Below are 22,248 nucleotides of genomic sequence, written 5' to 3' on the forward strand. Positions count from 1 at the left end.
TTTTTTTTTTTTAATTGAGATAATTGAATTAAAATCATATGAACAATGAATAAAAAAGGCTTCCATTGATGTGTGGTTTGTTATAGGACACTATTCGGCTGATATACTGCTATATTGGTTTGATCTGTCCTTGTCTTTATACATTAAGAGTGCAACTTAGTTTGGTAAATCAGTATTTTTTAATAATCGTTCTCTTTATGTATGCATTCAAAACAGGCAATGTGTCAGACCAAAGTGACATCCAATCCTTGTCCTGCCAGCTGGCCAATGCACCAGGTGCCAAGATGGCTGCCTCAGGAGAGAGGAGGTTTCCTCTTGGACAAGATCCTAATTCAGGGCCCACGGGAGCTCAAGCTTGTGCGAACCAGCAGCCCGGTGGCCTGAGCCGAATGGGTCTCCAGCCAAACAAGACTCAGTTTCATGGGACAAACAGTCAGGGTGGCGCTTTTCAACTGGTGAGGACCAGCGTCAGTCAAGATTCCCTGCTGGGGCAAAGACTGAGTGACAGCAGGATGGACGCTGCTTTAAACTGGGCGACAAGTGCCAAACAGAGTGGATTAGATGTCAAACGTCTCCCCAATGCAGTGGCACCCCAAAGTGACGTTCATTTCGCTCCTAGGTCTATTTGCCCTCCCAACCAGGTGGCACCTCATTCAAGCCTTCTACCGCTAAACCCTGCTAACAGAAGCTCTGCTCCCAGATCCAGCCAGCCTAGGATACCCCCGTTACCCGGGGTGAACCAGTCGTCTGTCGAACAGCAGGGTTGTCCATCCACATTTGGAGGGATGAACCAAAGCCCGGTGACGTACCAGAACAACCGGGCAGGACGTCTGACCTTTGACTTCCTACCAGAGGACGATAACACGGTACCAGGGATCAATGCGGACTCTGATTTCATCGACTCTCTGCTTAAATCAGGCTCAGGCAACGATGACTGGATGAAAGACATCAACCTGGAGGAAATTCTAGGAGGACATTCATAAAAAACTAAACAAGGGACCGTTGTTGGAACTTTGTTCTCTACTTGAAGCCGTGCATTAAAGGAACACTCCACTTTTTTGGCTCATTTTACAAGTCACCTAGAGTTAAACAGTTGAGTTTTAGAATTTTTAAAACTATTCAGACGATTTTGGGTCTGGTGGGAGCACTTTTAGCTTAGTTTAGCATAAATCATTAAACCGGATCAGACCATTAGCATCTAACCCAAAAAAATTTTTTTTAAAGAGTTTGGATAGCTTAGCATAAATTATTTAATCACATTGCACTGTTAGCAACTTAGCATTCTTTTCCTAAATTAAAAACAAGTTTCAATAGCTTAGCATAAGTCATTGAATCGGATTAGGCCATTAGCATCTCACTCAAAATAAATTCAAAAATGAGTTTTGATAGCTTAGCATAAATCATTGAATTAGATTAGACTGTTAGCATCTCAGTCAACAAAAATTCAATAAAAAGTTTTGATAGCTTAGCATAAATCATTGAATCGGATTAGACCATTAGCATCTTACTCAACAAAATATAAAAAAGAGTTTGGATAGCTTAGCATAAATTATTGAATCACATTAGACTGTAAGCAACTTAGCATCCGTTTCCAAAATTAAAAAAAAAGTTTCAATAGCTTAGCATAAATCATTGAATCGTATAAGACTATTAGCATCTCACTCAACAAAATAAAAAAAAAAGAGTTTGGATAGCACATAATTATAATACACTGAAAAAAGTGTTGCATGCAAAACTGTTGCAAACAATTTATTTGTGTTGAATTTAAACAAACAAATTAAGTTTAATAATGTTCAACCTAATTTGTTTGTTTAAATTCAGCGCAAATAAATTGTTTACAACAACTTAACGTAAAAAAATTTAGTAAATCCAAGGAATCATCTTTGAATGATTTTTTTCAGTGTACCTTTAAATAGTCCCAGCTAGCAATCTAGGTTGACTTTAGCTTAGGGATGGCTGACGTGAATTGATGTTTCAACACAGTTTTAAGGTCCTGAAGTCTTTCGAAACACTGCACCGAAGCATGATCTGAAACAGCCAGGTCATGTGACTAAGGTGATTCGAAACACCAGGTCACATGATTGAAGCGATTGAAAGCATCGGCCATTTCAGAAGCGTTTGAAGACCTGCCAAATCTGCCTTTGACTGACAGGGGAAAAAAAAACTGTTTCATGTAGTCTAGTGGACCGCATGGATGTTGCTAGGCCTATTTTAGGGGGCCTGTAGCCCCCTATATTTCTACTCAGCCCCCCTATAACTTTTGCAATTAGCTCATAAACTGTACACTAAATTATCTCCTCAGTCCTCTTTAAATTTGATAAGAAAACGGCGGCAGAATTCGGCTCTTTTCCGTCTTTTTATTTTTCATTTGATCAGCAAACCAAGGCCGTGGACAGCAAGAGAACGAGGTGTGTGTTTATCGATAATTTGTTATAATATCTGACATTTTGCAGTTCTTTGATAAAGATAACCTTATATCCTCTGTATTCCAATGTCACGGAGGAGCAGTCGGGTTTTCTCTGCATTCACCTTATCAGTTGGAGTAACTCTTAACGAACATTTTTCTATTTTTGTTTCAAAATGAACTACCAGCAATGAACACTGTACAGTTCATGTATCATTAACTAAACAATACAGTCTTGCACAGAAAGGATTAAGCACAGTGACAGAATAATGTACCCATTTATGTGTCACACTGACAGAGATAGAAACATCAACTGTTGTCTAGTATTAAAAAAAATACTTCTTATTTATTATTATCATTCAGATCATGAAATATGTGAATAAGCCTGTAATTAGAAAAAAAAAAAAAAAATATATATATATATATATGTCATTTAATTAGTAAAGTGGCAATTTTTTTAATTTAATACATGCAAACAAAAATGCACTTGAATATAGAAAGTGGCTTTTACTATAGTAAACAGGTGGGTTGAGCCTATTTGGCTTATTCAGAACTCAAATGGCTGTGCCTGTCTATGTAATATAGTTGAATAACTATTATATAACATTTTTAAATGTATTACTGTTAAATTACTACTTAAAATTGTAATATAAGGCTATGTATATATATAAATATATATATATATATATATATATATATATATATATATATATATATATATATATATATATATATATATATATATATATATCGCTCCTGGTGGAACATACATGTGCACAAAGTTCCTGTGCTGCAAATGGCCCAGGTTTGAATCCCGATTAGTACAAATGCTCTAAAATTATGACTTGATTTATTTTAATAATGCCACTGTTTTATGACCAAAACAAGGCATATTTATTCAGATGTCAGACCAATGTTAAAACAAAACACGTTACAAGAACAGAGCGTTTAAAAACTAATGTTTATAATTACATCACCCTGGATTCGAACCCATTCGAATACCAAAATTTGCTAAACTGTTGCTTTGCTTAAGCCAGTGGTTCTCAAACGTTTTTCATCAAGTATCACCTTAGAAAAAAATTGTCTCTCCTAGTACCACCAAAATGAGCAGTATTGAAATGAAGTAGCATAGTAGGCCCAGTAAAGCAGCTGCAAGTCTGCACAGTTAAAAAACCTGGCAGATTACCTCAGAAATTTAGGCTATATATCATATGGCATTTTATATACATAATTTTTAATCCATTTTGAAATGTATGTAGCATGTACATGACATATTTCATTCCTCCGTGTACCACTAGAAGGAAGCCCGCGTACCACTAGTCGTAAACGTACCAGTTTGAGAAACACTGGCTTAAGCTGTTTTAGAGCAATACACAAACATGACCACCAGGTGTCACTGTAGAAACGGGTTTAGAAACGTTTCGAAGCTTGACACATTTGCTGTTTTAGTGTATTATGAAGCCTCGCTTTGCCCACCACTACTTTAGATTGCCACACAGTGCTGCATAAAGACACGGGATGTGTCAAAATCACGGATGCTGCCACAGTTACACTTATTTTCATTATTACTGTTATTTTTGTTCTTTGTTTGGCACAAGTGCAGTTGTTTTTGAAGGTTTGCCATGATTTGCAGTCAATATTTGAGAGGAAATATAATTTTGATGACAATATCTTTAAGATTAATTAGGCCTAAACGCATGCCAGGACCAGGGCTTTGCAGTAAAATGGGAAACTTTGAAAATAGCGACTTTTCATTTTCCGTTAGTCTTAGTACACAATGAAGCCACAGAAGAGTCAAGGTTTTAAAGGGGAAAATTATTTATGCTCTTTTTTTCGATTTTATTTTATTTTTTTTTGAGTGAGATGCTAATTGTTTAATCTGATTCAATGGTTTATGCTATGCTAAGCTAAGCTAAAAGTGCTCCTGCCAGCTCAGGAGCTCGGCTAAATGGATTCCATCATGGTCAAATTCAACTGTTTGACTCTAAAATGAGCCACAAAAAGTGTCTCTTTAAAGGCTTGTGAAAATATTTTATTGTCCTTGTAGTTGTGCGGAAAACAAATGTACTACTATACTGTTGAATTGTTTCTTCATATCGCCTACTAACATGTTGTAAAGTTCAGTGTGCGTGGCTTTGTGTTTTAAATCAGCCACGCACTTTCCCCTAAATTCATCATTGTTGAAATGTTGTGAAATTTCTGTTCAAGCTTTTGCTACTAATCAATAAGCACAGAAATGAACGTGAAAGAAGCTGTGATTGGACTGCCAAGACAGAGCCGCAGTTTGTAATTAGAAAGTTAAACACCTTTCATAATTGATTATTTAAAACTACTGTCGTGTAACAAAATAACTCAGATTGATTGTCCATTTTCAAATTACATTTCAATGGCTACGATGAAGAGCCATTTCTATATCAGTTTATTACGCACCCAAAATAATAAAATCTGTAAAGGAAATACACACATATGTTCAGAGTGTTAGAGGACATTGTTAAAGGATTAGATCAGCTTTCTTTAGAACGTTCTTATTATTGATAATGTTGTATTTATACATCTGTATCGGTATATAAAATTATATTTTTTTCTATTTCTTTTCTATAATGCGCTATAAATCTGTAATAAAAGTGTATATCCTATGTCAGTTTAGACCTTGATAATAAACAACATCAAAGATCAGCACATGTTAAAGATTCATTTTTTATATTCAGTTCTGGGAAACACCCATACACACATTCAGTTATATATACTACAGCCAGGCTACACAGTGGTGCCGTAGGTAGTGCTGTTGCCTCACAGCAAGAAGGTCGCTGGTTCGCAGTTGGCGTTTCTGTGTGGAGTTTGCATGTTCTCCCTGCGTTTGTGTGGGTTTCCTCCACAGTCCAAAGACATGTGGTACAGGTAAATTGGGTAGCTAAATTGTCCGTAGTGTATGAGGGAATGTATGTGCGTGTGTTTCCCAGAGTTGGGTTGTGGCTGGAAGGGCATCCGCTGTGTAAAAACATGCTGGATGAGTTGGCGGTTCTTTCCGCTGTGGTGACCTCGGATTAATAAAGGGACTGAGCCAGGGGTGGCCAACCCTGTTCCTGAAGAGCCACCTTCCTGCAGATTTCAGTTGCAACTCATATCAAACACACCTGCCTGTAATTATCACGTTATGTTCAGGTCCTAATTAATTGGTTCAGGTGTGTTTGATATGGGTAGCAACTGAAATCTGCAGGAAGGTGGCTCTCGAGGAACAGGGTTGGCCACCTCTGGACTAAGCCGACAAGAAAATGAATGAATGAATGACACTACAGCCAATTTAGTGTATTCAATTCACCTGTAGCGCATGTCTTTGGCTTGTGGGGGAAACCTGAGCACCTGGAAAAAACCCACGCCAACATGGGGAGAACATGCAAACTCCTCACAAATGCCAACTGGCCCAGCCAGGGGTCGAACCAGCAACCTTCTTGCTGTGTGGCGACAGTGCTAACCACTAAGCCACCGTTACGCCCCCAAAAAAGTGCTTAAAACATGCAATATAATTATGCTGTCAAAGGCAAATGTTTTATTACACACAGTTTTTAAATAAAGTACAAAACTGCACCGCAAAATCAAAAATTAAAGTACTGTAACAATAACAAACTGTGACAGATGGCTCCATTCCATTTTGGTAGGAAATTATATTGTCCTCACAATATATTATGCTTATTACCTACAATATTATTTACAAAATAATAATAATAAATTAATGTGAAACTGTGAGATGTGTGATACACCAATAGATGGCTGTAATACAATATTGTAGTATGTGATCTTGTACGCTGTGCTGCTTCAGACTATTGCAGGTTAACATAACAGAATGTACACTACCTGACAAAAGTCGTGTCGCCTATCCAGGTTTTATGAACAACAAATGATAATTTCACTGCTTGTTGATAACATGGTCTCAGAAGTGGCTTAAATTAAAGGCAAAGGCCTCTAAATTATTTTTATTTCACCAAATTAAATATGATCATGTCTTGATTTTTAATTATTTAATTAGGACAGTCAGGTCTGACTTTGCTTAGACAAAGGTCTTGTCACCAAACAGAAGTAATGTCCAGTATAGAATATAAAGTCATTCTGCGGTGGAAAAAGGGTAAATATTGTGTGTGACTCCATCATGAGCTTGGAGGACTGCATCCATACATCTCACGACTCAAATCTCTTATTAAAGTCAACAGGAATGGCAAAGAAAGTGTTCCTGCAGGGCTCCCAGAGTTCATTAAGATTATTTGGATTCATCTTCAGTGCCTCCTTCTTCAATTTACCCCAGACATGCTCAATAATGTTCATTTGGTCATGTTCATCAAGGTCCTGGAGCACCTTGACCTTCTCTGCTTTCAGGAGCTTTGATGTGGAGGCTGAAGTATGAAGGAGCGCTATCCTGCTAGAGAATTTACCCTCTGCTGTGGTTTGTAATGTAATGGGCAGCACAAATGTTTTGATACCCTCAGGCTGTTGATGTTGCCATCCACTCTGCAGATCTCTTGCATTCCCCCATACTGAATGTAACCCCGAACCATGATTTTTCCTTTACAAAACTTGACTGATTTCTACAGAATCTTGGGTTCTTGCGGGTTCCAGTAGATCTTCTGCAGTTTGTGTGATGATTGGGGTGCAGCTGGGATTTACCTTCTGCCAATTTTCCAAATAATGAACTAGAAGTCAAGTTAATATTTGTTGCTCTTACAACTGGAATCGACGACAAGACTTTTGTCAGGTAGGGTAGCTGTTTGTTGGAAAAATTCGATTCAAGTTTACTTGTATAGCGCTGTTCACAATAATTACCGTTCCAATAGTTTACCACTGAAAAAAGCTCCAGCGATTAATAAGAAGCTACTTTCAAACTACAGAAAAAAATCTAGTTATGCCAGTAGTTAGATACTTCTCAACACTGTTAACTTAATAATTAAAGCCTGGAACATAAAACGACTTCAGAACAGCGATTAGCCTTGAGATTTGATACTATCTACTTGAACCCATATATCAGATCCAAACTGAAGCACAGCCACACTGTGGAAGAAAAATCATAGAGACACCAGGAAAGAGGTAACCATGAGTGACATGTGCAAATCAGATTTAAATATGTAACATAACTTCCTTTTTTTGGAAAATGATCTTATGTTTAGGGTGTCCATACATACTCTTTTTTTTCTGAACATTGGGACTTTCTGCCAGGATTTCAAAAATATCTAAAGCCTGAATTTCTATACTCCCTATACTTTAATTCTCTATTTCCACCCGAGGATACTCATCCCAAGACTGTAGATATTATGCAGCGCCTTTGATGGGTTCCAAGACCTGTAAAGAAATGATACCAAGGTATCCATAATCTTGGACCAGGCCGTATCCTGAGCTGATGCTGTGGTAGTCATGGAGGAGCGGAGAGCATGAGACTAATTCCTGAAAGACCACAGTGACAGACGAGTCTTCGCATTGATCCCATAGGCCTGCCTGAACACCTGGCTGTTTCAGCGTCCAGCGTTCTCCAGCCTCCAGCGCCTAGACTGCAGCTCTGCATAAGAAGTCTGTCCAGTGGAGAAATGGTCGTGCCCAATTGAGCCTGGATTCACTCAAGGTCTTTTTCCTTCACTTTCGTCGATTAATGAAGTCTGGTTCCTCGCCACTTACTTGCTTGGTTTGGGACTTGTGGAGATGCACATCGATGGATTTGCTTATTAGTGTTCAGACTTTCAGCAGTGACATTTTAACCACACTAAACTGAACTTCAACTCTGAAAACTGGACTAACACAGCTTCAATTAGCTACAACTTCTATGTTAAGCGGCTTTGACACAATCAACATTGTAAAAGCGCTAAAGAATTAAACATAAATCGAATTTAACTGAACTGAATAATGCGCAGGTTAGTGTATACTCCACTCAGCTGTTTTCGTTTCTGTCAGCTTTGTGTTTAATTACAGAATTATAAAGCATTACGGCTCTGAACAATGTTTTGTGTCTAGTTTTTATGATTTGTTGCAAGTAGCCATGTAATAAGAAGGTAAAAGTACATCCAGGATAGTTGTTTACACAGAATAAAGCCCTTCAGTCGATAAACCTATCTGGATTCATTCTGCGAAAACAGCCTCCAAGATATACTTCATCATGGTTTTTACACATTTGTTTGCAAACTGAAGTATGGTCACCCTACATATTGTTGGTTATTATGGTCAAACTGGTGTGTTGTTAGAGGCAATAATAATATTTACAAGGCAATAATTAAAACCAGTATAATCAACTCAATTGCGGAAGAGGTAGTCTACTTGTCTATATATCAGGCACTCCTGAATCCTTCAGAAAAAAGGCACCGTCCCATTCCAGTCAATGACAGCACCTTCCCACTTGGTCCGGATGGTCATCTCCAGAGATGGGAACTTTTTCTCTGGGTCTCCCTGACTGTCATTACTGTCAGCCTCCCAGTGATGGGAATGTGTATCTGAAATGCAAAAGAGCGATGTAATATATTTTGCTTTCACACAATTATAAGCCATTGTAACATCAACAAGTAAGAGTCATGTGTACCTATAGAGAGTGTTGTTGTGTTGAGCTGAGTCGGTTGGCCATTGTAGAAATACAGCAGGAAAAGATGCTCCATCTTCCAGTCAGACAGCAGTGAACAGTTTGTGCCGAACAAAACACTGTAGGTGCCATTGATGTTGCACACCCAGATAGGCAGCTTGGGGGTTTTCAGCATGCTGCCCACCTGTAAGGGGAAAACATGAATAAATTAATGAATTAACACGGATGTGTTTAAAATAATAACAGACATACAGTATAGAGACAAATAAAAAGGCTTTTTACAAGGGAACCCTGTCGGCTGCCAATTTTCAGTGGAAATTTACTCATGATGAGAGGCTTATATCATTGAATCATCGCATTACCATTGTCAACAAAGTCACTGAATTGGTCAACTCCTAGCCACTTGAGAGACCTCAGGCAGAGTAATGATGTTCACTCCAGACGCAGATAAATTGCGATATTTGTGCATAAATAGACATTTTTAGTTTACTTGCTTCATTAGCGCGTCAAATTCCCCTCACAATACACTTGGATTTGCATCAAGGGCAGGTCTTCTGTCTGCCAAGTGAGTCTAGCTTCGTTGCTAAGCAGCTAACATGGATTTTATTGAGAGAATAGCTGTATTTATGCGCTTTAGGAAGGTTAAAGGGTCAGGTAACACCAAAACACATTTTTAGAGCTGCTGATACTGCATTCACACCAGATGCGGAACGCGCATCAAGCTTGAGTGATTTACATGTTAAGTCAATGCAAACGCGCGAATAGACATCCTGCGGTGCAATACACGCGAATAGTGCGGCGCGAATGACGCAAATTGCGCAAATGGCGCTTAATGAGCGTTTCGTGTGAATCTCTCGAGTTCGAAAATCTGAACTTAGGCATACATTCGCGCCGCGTTAACCAACCAGAAGCTTGCTCTTGTGAGGGCGTGATTGTGACGTAGAACCTGTTGTCGGTGTTCCGAGGGAAATCCTCCGGCCTTCACCGAAAACAGTTCATCAAACTCGGCTTGGCTCAGTCAGAAGCACCGCTGAAAGCCTCCGTCATCCAGGTTCAGTTTATGAGCTCACAGAGCTGGATGCACCTCTGAAAGGATGTAGTGGACTCAGACACGACCCTAAACGTATCGACGCTGTTTATCATAAAGCACATAAAGCACATAAACACTGTTATTTTCTTCATAAAATCCATGTAAGCCATTTAGCTATGAAGCTGGAGTCTTCGGGCAGACAGAAGCCCTGCCCATCACGCGAATCCGCGTCTGTTCTGAAGTGAATTTGACACGCGAATGAAGCAGGGTTTGACACGCGAATGAAGCTAGTAAACTCAAATGTTCACGCAGCTATTTACGCGCGCGAATAGCGCAATTTATCTGCGCAATCCGCGTCTGGTGTGAACACAGCATGACAGTTGTATACGTGTCCCATGCTGCTAAAAACACTATTAGGACACATATACTACACTAAAAAGTGAAAATGGGTTATTTTTGCATTATTTCGAGCAAATTCATACTCCCGGTCACGGCCATGAGGAGTGTATTCCAGCGTGTAGACTGGACGTCTGTACCTGGGAGTGCCTTATTACATTTCTGAGTGTGCTGCATTAATGCATGAGTAAGACTTGGTTCAAACCAATCAGCGCTTTATTGTGAATGTGGTGTAACTTCATTAATATGCATGATAGCTTCCAAGACTGTTTTTAGCTGTTACAGTGTTCAGACGGCAGAGAGACGCCACATTGTGTTGCCAAAACAAGCGTGCAGTGTTGCTTTTATAATTTGCCGCAGTGAAGGTTTTGTTTTCATCAGGTTTTCCTACACACATGCAACGGTCAAGTTACAAAATAGTTCAGCTTTTGCCACGGTGTGGATGAATACCAAATGTGTGTCATGTTTAAGAATAGAATAATATGCTGGTGCTAAACTGCATTGCTTTAGTGCACACCTACATTGGGCTCACACATACACTCTGCAATCTGACTACTTTAAAATTGTTGATAAGCCATGGTGGGCATTTCTTTCTGTTTCACACTGAACACAGTCGACCAATTGCAACAAACTGGTCATCGGACCAATCAGTGCAGATTTGCATTGGGCTAAGGAGGGGTTTGGGAACAAATGAATCGCTGAATGAATCATATGGGAGTCGTTGGGATAAGTAGGTAAAAATAAATGCAGATCATAAGACAATGAACGTGTTTTTTGACCCTCAAAACCAAAATATGACCTTTTGTAATGCATAATAGGGGTCTTTAAATGCATTAGTTGAACTATGATTAATAAATGCTTTACAAGAATATAGATACTTGGTGTTTGTAAATACATTAACTAATGTCAACTAATGGAGTATTATTCTAAAGTGTTACCAAAATGCAATTTGACCACACACAATTACAAAGCACACTGAACTGGGTACTGTACCAGTGGGAGCTGTGCGTGGTTGACTTGATCCCTGTTCCAGAGCAGATATCCGACATTGCTGCGGGTCAGAACACCATAGAGAGGTTTGTCTTGCTCTTTGCAATGGGATGTACCATTGAAGACATGAGGAGTCGCACGGCCCGTCAACAGCAGGTTAATTAAAGCCTAATACAGAGCAAGTTTGGCAAAATCAATACTAATAACTCACAAAAAGTAAATGATTAAATGAAACAGTACATACCTGTCGACAAACAAAATTCCCAAAGCGAAGATGCAAAAGTTGTGTAGTGGTACAATCCAAGTCTGTCTGTATCCTACAAATTCGGAGACTTATCTTAATTTATTTACTATAATTTATGACTATTATTTACTTAATTTATCTATCCATCCATCCATCCATCCATCCATCCATTCCTCTACAAAAAAAAGCAGTGCGTATTACTGTGGACATACCTGTCGATTGTCCTGGAGAAGATAAGACTATAAAGAAAGAGTATGATTCCATGGCTTCCTTCTTCCCTGAACTGCATACATTCAAGTCAAAATTACCACAACATAAAACATTTCATTCTTAAAGGGTTAGTTTGCCCAAAAATCTAATTTCTGCTGTTATTACTCACCATCATGTAGTTATAATCACCTGAGACATTAGTTCATCTTAAGAACACAATTTAAGATAATTTATATGAAATTAGAGAGCTCCCTCATCCTCCACAGACAGCAACAGTCCGAGACGTTTAAAGTACAAAAGCAACCAAAAACACTGTTAAAGAAGATAATGTGACTTTAACTGTAATCAAACAAATCTCCAAGAACACATCTGTAGACCAACAAACTTAGTTTCACCAGCAAGAACCAAGGCAAAATAGTTTCACTAGCAAGAACCACCATACAATAAAGACTTAGCAATATTCTCCTGGAGAAGATAAGACTATAAAGAAAGAGTATAACTCCATGGCTTACTTCATTCCCTGAACTGCATACATTCAAGTCAAAATGAACATAACATAAAATGGAGTCCATTAACATTTCATTCTTATAGGGTTAGTTTTCCCAAAAAGCAAATTTCTGCTATTAATTACTCACCATTATGTAGTTATTATCACCTGAGACCTTAGTTCATCTTCAGAACACAAATTAAGATAATTTATATGAAATCAGAGAGCTCCCTCATCCTCCATAGACAACAACAGACCAAGAGATTCAAAGTACAAAAAGCAACAAAAACACTGTCAAAGAAGTCAATGTGACTTTAACTGTAATCAAACAAAGCTCCAAGAATACTTTTGTGGACCAAAAAACATAATTTCACTAGCAAGAACCAAGGCAAAATAGTTTCACTAGCAATCACCATGGCAAAATAGTTTCACTAGCAAGAACTACGGCAAAAGTTTCACTAGCAAGAACCATGATAAAATGGTTTCACTAGCAAGGACCACCATAGCAGTCTTTATTGTATGGATGTGAGGACGAAAAGAGGTTGAGAAGGGATGGCAAGGGGACAAAAGGGTGGGGAATGGGAGTAAGAGAATAGTGGAAGTGTCGATAGGTTAATTTGGGAGTGCTAAAATGATGGCCCTAAGAGACTCAGGCTGCATCTGAAATCGAATACTTCCATACTAAATAGCATGTGAAAAACAGTATGTGAGCCGAGTAGTATGTCCGAATTCATATAATCGAAAATCAGTAAGCGAGAAATACGAGGATGACCTACTACTTCTGAACAATCCTGAAGTGCACATCCCACATCCCATTTGGGGTACTGTCTCTGTAATATTTAAGTAGAGTAATTAGGACTTAACCCAATTCAACGTAGGAGGGAAGAGAGGGTTATAAAGACTGTTAATGGGAAACAGAATGATATAGCGCAAGGGCTGGAGGTTGGGTTCGAGAAAATGAGATGAACATTGCTAGAGGTTTGATCTGCCTTATATAAGTTTAGGGAAGTAGGTGATTGGATGAGATGGTAAAGTGAGGCATGGTATGGTTGTTGCTATCGAACATGGTTGTGGCCGGAAGTTAACAAGAATTATTTTTATTATTTATTAAATTTCCCATTTACTGTTTTATTACAGTTTTTCATTTGGTTTGGTTTATTTCTTGAAACAGGAGTTCAATTCTCACTATAGGATTTTTTTGTAAAACAGTCTTACAGTTCAGCACAACACTTTACAGTAGCTCACTTGCAAAAGCTCATACAGACATCCCAAGTCTCCCGGAAGTTCCGAGAGTCTCCTGCAAATGCATAGAGACTCCTGGATGCCCGCAAACGAATGCTAATCTTTCGAAAATCGCGCATCTCCCGCACAGTCCTTAAATATGTTGCACACCCCTCTCAACCGCATCCCTCAAAGCTCTTCATGGTACGTCGGGCGCAATTCATCCACACAGTTCCTCAGGTACGTCGTGCGCAACTCACCCCCACCGCTCTTCAGTTAAGTCGCGTACACGTCCCCTTTAAACAACATGAGGGTGAGTAATTAGAATAAAACAGATTTTTTGGGTAAACTACCCCTTTAAAACAATCTGATAAATCAAAAAGGAAGCATATTGTTATACCACTTTAGTACTACAATATAAAATAGTAATTTGTCAAATTTACCCACACATTGGATATGCTCATATATGAATGCTCTAGCTTCTTCTTTCTTCTTAAAGGTGAAAAGCTGCAACTGCGGCATTTTGGGGAAAAAAAAAAAAGAGTATTGGAGTAATTACAACATATTCATTCAGCTGTATACAGATTGCACGTACTGGAACTGCACATACTCTCTCAGTGAAGCTGTCCAGTTTGTAGTTGAGGTGTGGCGTGAAGCAGCGCTCTGACGTCACCAAACACACGGTGACTGTCTCCTCCTCACCAGCGGCCCACAAGATATCAGTCAGAGCAGCGGCCAGTGCCTTCCTCTGCTCCATCTCTCCTACAGTCATCATACTGACAGAGAAGAAGAGATGACGATAGAAACGTTAGAAACATTTCTAATATACAGGTAAAATATATTGGTAAAAGACATAATGCTTTAATCTGATTTCATGAAATTAAATCAGCAAAAAGGTACAAGGGGGAAAATAAGTATTCAATATTGCACCATTTTTCTCAAAAAACATACTTCTAAAGGTGCTGTTGACTTAAAATTTAGAAATTTCTGATCTTTATAGCAACCAAAGAAATCTATAAATGCAAAAAAAAAAAACATTCTTAGTTTACAAACACAGTTATGTGTAATAAAATGAAATGACACCGGGAAAAAGTATTAAACACATGAAGAAAGGGAGGTGTAGATGCTTTCAGAGAAAGAAAATCAAGCTGTAGAATGGCCTAGCCAATCACCTGACTCGAATCCAATAGAAAATACAAAATCAAGATCAGATTTGAAAGATCCGAATACTTTTGTGCGATAAGGAAAATGTTAAACACATGCGGGGCATTTCTTATTTCTTTCTTTTTACTGAACTAGTCTGCAGTAACGAAAACAGGAGACTCACTAGAAACAAACAGATAACCAACCAGTAACTTAGGGTTATACAAAGAGTGGCCAACACAAAGTGTTGAGTCCCATCCCACGCCCAATACAATACAATTACTATTGTATAAATACAGTAAAGCAACATAAAAAAAGAGAGATTGACTTAGAATGTCAATTTTATAATGTTTTGATCAGCTGTAGTTTAAAAACACGCTAATCTTTTCTCCTCTAAGCATTTATTATGCAGTCTCTTTCGTCATCTTGTAGATGGACAACGTCAACCGTCTTTGCTTTGCTCAATGACAGGCTGATGGATGCCATTGTGCTACATCTCAGAAATGACAAATATTTTAAAATGGTCATTATCTTTGTAAATAAACTATAGATGCAATCTACTAAACAATTACATCAGGAGTGTCTAAACTCGATCCTGGAGGGCCGGTGTCCTGCATAGTTTAGCTCTAACTTCCTTCAACACACCTGCCAGGAAGTTTGTAGTATACCTACAAAGAGCTTGATCAGCTGCTTCAGGTGTGTTAAATTGGGGTTGGAACTACAATATGTAGGACACCCCAGAACTACATTATTGCCTAAAAAGCCTCAAAGGTACATTATGTTGTCCAAGAGCAGCAATATTTGTCAAACTGTTGTGAGTTTATTTAGCTGTTGTCACTCGTTGTGGACGGAGTAATCCAGAAAGGTGAGGAGGCTGTACTAATTCAGATATTGCAGAATATCGCTCGACTATCAGCCAATCAGACTTGAGGACCAGACAAAACTGTTAATATATTACATATATTATTTAAGGACAATATTATTAGCCCCTTTAAGCTATATTTTTTTCGATAGTCTACAGAACAAACCATTATTGTACAATAACTTGCCTAATTACCCTAACCTGCCTAGTTAACCTAATTAACCTAGTTAAGCCTTTAAATGTCACTTTAAGCTGTATAGAATCTGGGAGGAGTGGGACTCCTTTTCAGCCCTGGAGTTTCAAGCATTAGACTGGCCCACCTCAGTTCACGACTGACTACATTAAAATAAGGTAATTTCCAATTGAGTTTTTAATTACACCATCACGTCTTTTTCAAGAAAACAGCTGCTTTAGAACTTCAAATGTTCAACAACCTTACAGTTTTATATGTCTTAACATTAAAAATGAAAAAAAAAAATTACTCAGGTGAGGAACGAACACCGATTGATGACATTGTAACGCAACGTGCTAACCACTGGACCACAATGGCGCTGTTACACTTGTGAGGCCTGAATAATAGTTAGATCATCATTACCCTGTATATATATATATATATACATATACTGCTAATAATATTACAAACATAATCATAATAATCATAATAATAGTACCTCTGAATTGTACAGTCTGATTCTGCTGACCGATTGAAGAGCAAGTATTTAATAATATGAGCCTGAACCACCATCTGAACAGCACACGCTCCTCCCTGCAAGAGAAAACACAGTCCGGGTTCACATAAAAAAATATGATTAAGCATTATATTATGTAAGACAAAATTATTAGGCCTCCTGTGAAACATTACTTAATTTTCAAATATTTCCTAAGTGATATTTAACAGGGCAAGTACATTTTCACAGCATGGCAAAGAGAATAAATTTATTATCAAAACTACTATGTTTAAAAATCTTCTCTCCGTTAAACAGCACTTAGAAAATATCTTACATTTTTACAAGAGGGCTACTAATTTTGACTTCAACTGTACCTAAAATGAAACATTTAATGAACCATGTACATAAAATTCCTCTTTATGTGATTGTGTTTTCTTGTAGTAGCTTAATACCGGTGTAATCCGCTAATAACATGTGTCACACTTCAGTGCCTGAGGATAATGGAAAAGATCTGTGGTTAAGATAACAGCCAACATTTGAAGCTCATTATGCAATAATGAAGTGGCTGGTAGAGACGCAACATTCAGACAATAGCGTCAGGTTAATCAATCTGAAATATACAGAGTCATGGCTTTCCAAGAAGGATGTATTCTTGTACAAGAAATGATCTTCTAAAGCTTGTAACACTACCCTCCCTTCACTTAAAGTTCTAACAAAGGAGGCGTAACTTTATAAATGTGATCATGCGGTCACCAGTCTCAAGGTAGCACACGATACTGCCAATAGAGTTAGGGATACGAATGCAGCTTCTTTATTTAATAAACAATCAAAGAGGGAGCAAAAAGTAAGTTAAAGAACAATCCAAAAGAGTAGTCGGGTCACAGGCGAAGAGTCCTGGCGGCTAACAGCATGAACCATAAAACAAAATGAGGGCCAGGAAAAACGGCAAGACTAGATGAAAGGAAATAGGTTTGTAATGCTACCGGTTAACAAGACTCAGCAAACTGTGTGTGAAAGGGGTTAACATAAAATCCAGGTAATTAGTCCATAATGAGTTACCAGCTGAGTGTATGTGTGTGTTATCAGGGAAATTCAGGAACTGGGAGGTCACACGGCTATGGTAGCCATTTCTGGGACTCAGTTGGCGGCTCTGGCCATTCGTAGGACTCTGCGTTTGGGGAATTCATGAGAATCTAGTGCACGCTATTCAGGGAATTTGTGAGGACCTGGTGCCCACCCTTCAGTGCTTCAGGAGGAGCTGGCACCTGCCATTCAAGGACTTCAGAGGCATCTGGCACCTGCCATTTGGGGAATTCAGAAAGATCTGGATACTACCATTCGGGTCACTCAGAAAGATCTGGCGCCCACCATTCTAGAAATTCAGAGGACTCTGGCATCGTCAATGAAAGCTCTGGAGCTCTGGCTGGCGGCGGTGGCCAAGGCTCTTACAGCTCTGGTGACAGTGGCGAGGACTCTGGCAGCTCTGGCGGTGGTGGCAAAGACTCTGGCAGCACTGGCAGTGGTGAAGGCTCTGGCAGCTCTGGCGGTGACAAAGGGTCTGGCAGTGACAAAGTGCAAGCGGTCATCATGTAAATAGCAAGTCCCGCAGCCAGCGGGTGTTGTTCTAAAAAAGTACTAATGTGGTTCTCGAGGATGTTTGCTCCTTAGTTAAACTGACAGATTTGCTCAACTGGATCCATGTTTGACTTGAGTCATCTGTAACACACATTACTGGCAACGGAGTTGAGGATCCAAATGCAGCATCTTTATTTAATAAACAATCCAAGATGGTGCAAACAGTAAGTCAAAAGACAATCCAAAAGAGTGGTTGGGTCACAAGCGAAGAGGTGCAACAGGTTAACAAGACTCAGCAAAATGTGTGTATGTGAGCGAAAGGTGAATATAAAGTCCAGGTAATCAGTCCGAGAGTTATCAGATATGTGTGTGAAATCAAGGGGAATCAGGAACTGGTGTGTGTGAGGTGCATGATGGTATTTGTAGTCCAGTTTATTGATAGATGTGTAGTTCTCCAGCGATCTGCGAGGATTAGATTGGCTGTAGTGTATGTGTGTGAATGAGAGTGTATGGGTGTTTCCCAGTACTGGGTTGCAGCTGGAAGGGCATCCGCTGTATAAAACAAATAATAAGTTGGCAGTTCATACCGCTGTGGCTGCCCCTGATAAATAAAGGGACTAAGCCAAAGGAAAATGAATGAATGAATGATAGAAATGTGGACTATTATTTAATTTTACAGGATAAAGTGGTAAAATAATAAAAATGAGTTGGTAAATGTTGACAGAATTTTCATTTTTAAATGTTTTGTCTATGATTTTTTAATGATAATTAAAAGAGTGTCAAAAGGCCAGATGGATGATATTTGACATTTGCAAAAACAGATAACAGCTTGGTAACACTTTATTTTGATGGTCCATTTGAGTATTGATATCTACATCAAAGGGGCTGCATGGTGGCGCAGTGGGTAGCACGTTCGCCTCACAGCAAGAAGGTTGCTGGTTCGAGCCTCGGCTGGATCAGTTGGCGTTTCTGTGTGGAGTTTGCATGTTCTCCCCACTTCCTCTGGGTGCTCCGGTATCCCCCACAAGTCCAAAGATATGCTATAGGTGAATTAGGTGAGCTAAAGTGTATGTGGTGTATTTGTGTGAATGTTTCCCAGTGATCCGCTGCATAAAAATATATGCTGGATAAGTTGGCAGTTTAGTCCGCTATGGCGACCCCAGATTAATAAAGGGACTAAGCTAAAAAGAAAATGAATGAATGAATATCTACATAGGTTTGTTGCTTAGGTTAGTTACAAAAAATCTCTACTCACCCTCTCAGTTTCCAGAGCATACGCCATCTCAGAGAAAGGCTCCCGGAACTTGAAAAATGATTTCTTCCACTCATAGTTGAATATGTGGAAGGTGTTCCCAAACAAAACAGTTCTTAAACTCTGTATGAGTGACAAAAATAAATAAACAAAAAAACTAATAAAAAAAAATAAATAAATAATGACAAAAGTGCCTTTTACTTTTAGGATTGTTTGATATATATATATATATACAGGGCCGGCGCGTCTATAGAGGCGACCTAGGCGGCCGCCTAGGGCGGCAGTATAGAGAGGGCGGCATCCCCGACACCTCCCTTACCACCCGCGTCCTCAGTTGTGTCCGCGACACCTCCCTCACCATCCGCGTCCTCAGATATATTCGCGCATAGACGCAAGAATAGAGAGGGCGGCGTCAGGGACACTTTCATCAGCACCCACGTGTCCTCAGTTATATCCGTGCATAGGGCGGCAGAATTGAGGTCCGCGACACCCGCGCGTCCTCAGTTATATCCGTGCATAGGGCGGCAGAATAGAGAGCGCAGTGTTCGTGACACCTCCCTCCCTCAGCACCCGCGCGTCCTCAGTTATATCCGCGCATAGTGCGCTGGAAAAGAGGTCCGCGACACCTCACTTCATTTTCATAACCGGTCACTTACGTTTTCACATTGGGGTTGAGGGCGGCATGATTGTCCTCTGCTTAGAGCGGCAGTTCAGCTTGCTCCGGCCCTGTATATATATATATATATATATATATATATATATATATATATATATATATATATATATATATATATATATATATATATATATATATATATATATACACATACACACACGCACACATATACATATTTATATATATATATATATATATATATATATATATATATATATATATATATATACATAAATATATATATATATATATATACATACATATATACACACACACATGTATATATATAGCTGTAGAAAACTAGATGTAGTAATTACCACAGCAACTCTACAGAAATACCCCAGCAAATTAATTTGAGTACTTTTGTATAGTATGATACAAAACCACAAAAATTACTATAGTGGGTTTATAGACAATAAAAAAACATGTGCAATAAATGAAGCTAAAAATGTAAAACAAAACAAGTTTTAATCTAATTACTACAAAATGTTTACTGTTCGCATATGTTAACTCTAAAAGACTTACACCAGCCCAATCTATTGCTTAAAGTCCTAATAAATAAGTTATCGGTCTGTATCCTGCCCTTTGTCGTCAAACACAAACACACACTCAGGAGAGTCAGGTGACAGGTTCATGTTCCTCAACTCACCACCGCCAGCTCTGGTGACATCGCTTGCCCACCCAGACTAGCAGACACTGCGAGGGCTTGAGGAATGGAGTAGGGTGCTGTAAACTGATGACTCTGCGCAGAGGTCGAAGGCGGACGAGATGCCGGATGAGAAGAGTCTTCGCCGTCCTCATCAGACTTCTTTTCACTTGGTCTCTGTGAAAGAGATAAAGAGTTGAAACACTGTAGCATGTGTATCATAAAACCCTGTTTAGCAAAAGTAAACATAACAGTAAATAAATGTGATCATCTTTTTCTTTCTTTTTTAATTGTTTCAGAAATCAAGTATGGAGTTTCTTCAGTGTGAAACAAGTTCAGTTCATCAAGGTTAGTTAGTTCTACAGAATGCTGTTACCACTCAGTAGATCACAACAAGTTTATCTCGAGTTGATCATCTAGGGCAGGGGTGGCCAATCCTGTTCCTGGAGAGCCACCTTCCTGCAGATTTCAGTTGCAACCCATATCAAACACACCTGCCTGTACAGGGTTCAACGTTAAGGATTATTTCCACTGGCCCGACTGGACCAGTGGTTCAGATTTTCACTTGCCCTGCCAAAGTTTTCACTGGCCCCACAAAAAAAAAAAAAAGTGAATTGCTATTTCTTAGCCACATATTTTAAATAATGTGTAAAAAATAATGTCTGTAAATCTAGAATTTAAATATTTTAGAAATGTTAAAATATTTAGCAGTTAAATATAGCAGTATTGAAAATGTGCATGTATTTTATTGCAAAACAAAAAGTGACTGACTTAAAAGTGACGGCAAACCAAGCAAAACCCACATCGTCTTGTACCCATGTCAACAGACGTTTTCTGTCAGCCTCATATTTTGATGTGACGTCAGGTTGCCATCTCTTTGCTGTACTGGTTTTTAACAGGTCATGGGAAAAAATAACGTGCTCACAACATCCAATCAGATATACGAAAACGAAAAGCAATATGGTGTTAACGACTTCACAGAGAAGGCAGCATTCAAAGACTTAAAAGCACAAATAGTTTCTCGAGTCTAAGACTGTATTTGCGCGCAATTGACAAATAGTAGCAGGCAAATTGAAATTTAGTGACCCGATTGGGCCAGTACCGATTCTGTCTACTGTCCCGGGCATCTCTCACACTGGCCCCGGGCCATTGGGCAGTCCTTATTGTTGAACCCTGCTGTAATTATCACATGGTGTTCAGGTCCTAATTAATTGGTTCAGGTGTGTTTGATATGGGTAGCAACTGAAATCTGCAGGAAGGTGGCTCTCCAGAAACAGGAGTGGCGACCCCTGATGTAGGGGATTTACTTTAAAGCATTAATCACTCTGATTTCTATAAAAACGGGCCAATGGAATGCATATGAAATTGGCGAGCACAGCTTTCACAAGTGTAGCCACTCCTCATTGCCAGGACATGTCCAGTTAAATGTGCAAGCCCCTTCTGCACCTCCCCGCATTGCGGTCCCTGCTGAAAAATCCAGCTTAAACCAGCCTAGGCTGGTTGGCTGGTTTTAGCTTTGGCCACTTCCAGGCTGGTTTCCAGCCATTTCCAGCCTGGTCTTAGCTGGTCAGGCTGGGAGATGACCAGCTAAAGCCAGCTTGACCAGCCTAGCCAAGCTGGGAGTCCAGCCAAAACCAGCTATGTCCAGCTTAAACCAGGCTGGTCAAGCTGGTTTTAGCTGGATTTGGCTGGTCATTTTTCAGCCAGACCTGCTAAGACCAGGCTGGAAATGGCTGGAAACCAGCCTGGAAATGGCCAAAACCCCTCTAAAACCAGGCTGGTCAACCAGCTAAAACCAGCCAACCAGCCTAGGCTGGTTTGAGCTGGATTTTTCAGCAGGGGTGAGTTTGCTGGGAAACCTGAGGGTTAAAGTGAAGTAAAACCACGGGCTAACAACCTC

The 22,248-nt window shown here is 39.3% G+C and overlaps 2 protein-coding genes and 1 long non-coding RNA gene across 30 annotated transcripts in view; 2 read left to right on the forward strand and 1 right to left on the reverse strand.

Annotated features, from left to right (window-relative positions):
* The window catches only part of maml2 (mastermind like transcriptional coactivator 2), a 104,376-nt gene extending 101,559 nt beyond the window's left edge, over positions 1 to 2,817 (forward strand). For 2 of the 6 annotated variants that reach the window (XR_015508890.1, XR_015508889.1), the window contains exons 6-7: positions 217 to 1,388; positions 1,465 to 2,817. Coding sequence is in view for 2 of the 6 variants with exons in the window: in XM_087283502.1 (XP_087139628.1) it covers positions 217 to 983 (767 nt within the window). In the remaining 4 variants the exon portion in view is untranslated. Of the gene's footprint in view, positions 1 to 216 lie in introns of all 6 variants that reach the window. The other 4 variants (XR_015508892.1, XR_015508891.1, XM_087283502.1 and 1 more) reach the window with 2 other exon arrangements.
* Positions 2,818 to 3,133: 316 nt separating this feature from the next.
* On the forward strand, positions 3,134 to 5,080 carry LOC141378008 (uncharacterized). The gene is made up of 2 exons (XR_015508979.1): positions 3,134 to 3,440; positions 3,761 to 5,080. It is a non-coding gene; the product is annotated as an uncharacterized LOC141378008 (long non-coding RNA).
* A 3,131-nt stretch (positions 5,081 to 8,211) lies between these two features.
* The window catches only part of mindy4b (MINDY family member 4B), a 29,037-nt gene continuing 15,000 nt past the window's right edge, over positions 8,212 to 22,248 (reverse strand). For 15 of the 23 annotated variants that reach the window (XM_087283595.1, XM_087283598.1, XM_087283590.1 and 12 more), the window contains 10 exons: positions 20,352 to 20,525; positions 19,030 to 19,149; positions 16,203 to 16,297; positions 14,137 to 14,302; positions 13,974 to 14,039; positions 11,821 to 11,891; positions 11,609 to 11,681; positions 11,368 to 11,532; positions 8,952 to 9,132; positions 8,212 to 8,865 (listed from right to left, as the gene is read on the reverse strand). In XM_087283595.1, coding sequence (XP_087139721.1) covers positions 8,723 to 8,865; positions 8,952 to 9,132; positions 11,368 to 11,532; positions 11,609 to 11,681; positions 11,821 to 11,891; positions 13,974 to 14,039; positions 14,137 to 14,302; positions 16,203 to 16,297; positions 19,030 to 19,149; positions 20,352 to 20,525 — 1,254 coding nt within the window. In that variant the 3' untranslated portion in view covers positions 8,212 to 8,722. Of the gene's footprint in view, positions 8,866 to 8,951; positions 9,133 to 11,367; positions 11,533 to 11,608; positions 11,682 to 11,820; positions 11,892 to 13,969; positions 14,040 to 14,136; positions 14,303 to 16,202; positions 16,298 to 19,029; positions 19,150 to 20,351; positions 20,526 to 22,248 lie in introns of all 23 variants that reach the window. The other 8 variants (XR_015508909.1, XR_015508912.1, XR_015508913.1 and 5 more) reach the window with 1 other exon arrangement.

Source organism: Danio rerio, chromosome 15 (genome assembly GCF_052040795.2).
Source record: "Danio rerio strain M-AB ecotype USA chromosome 15, GRCz13ab, whole genome shotgun sequence".
NCBI lineage: Eukaryota > Metazoa > Chordata > Actinopteri > Cypriniformes > Danionidae > Danio > Danio rerio.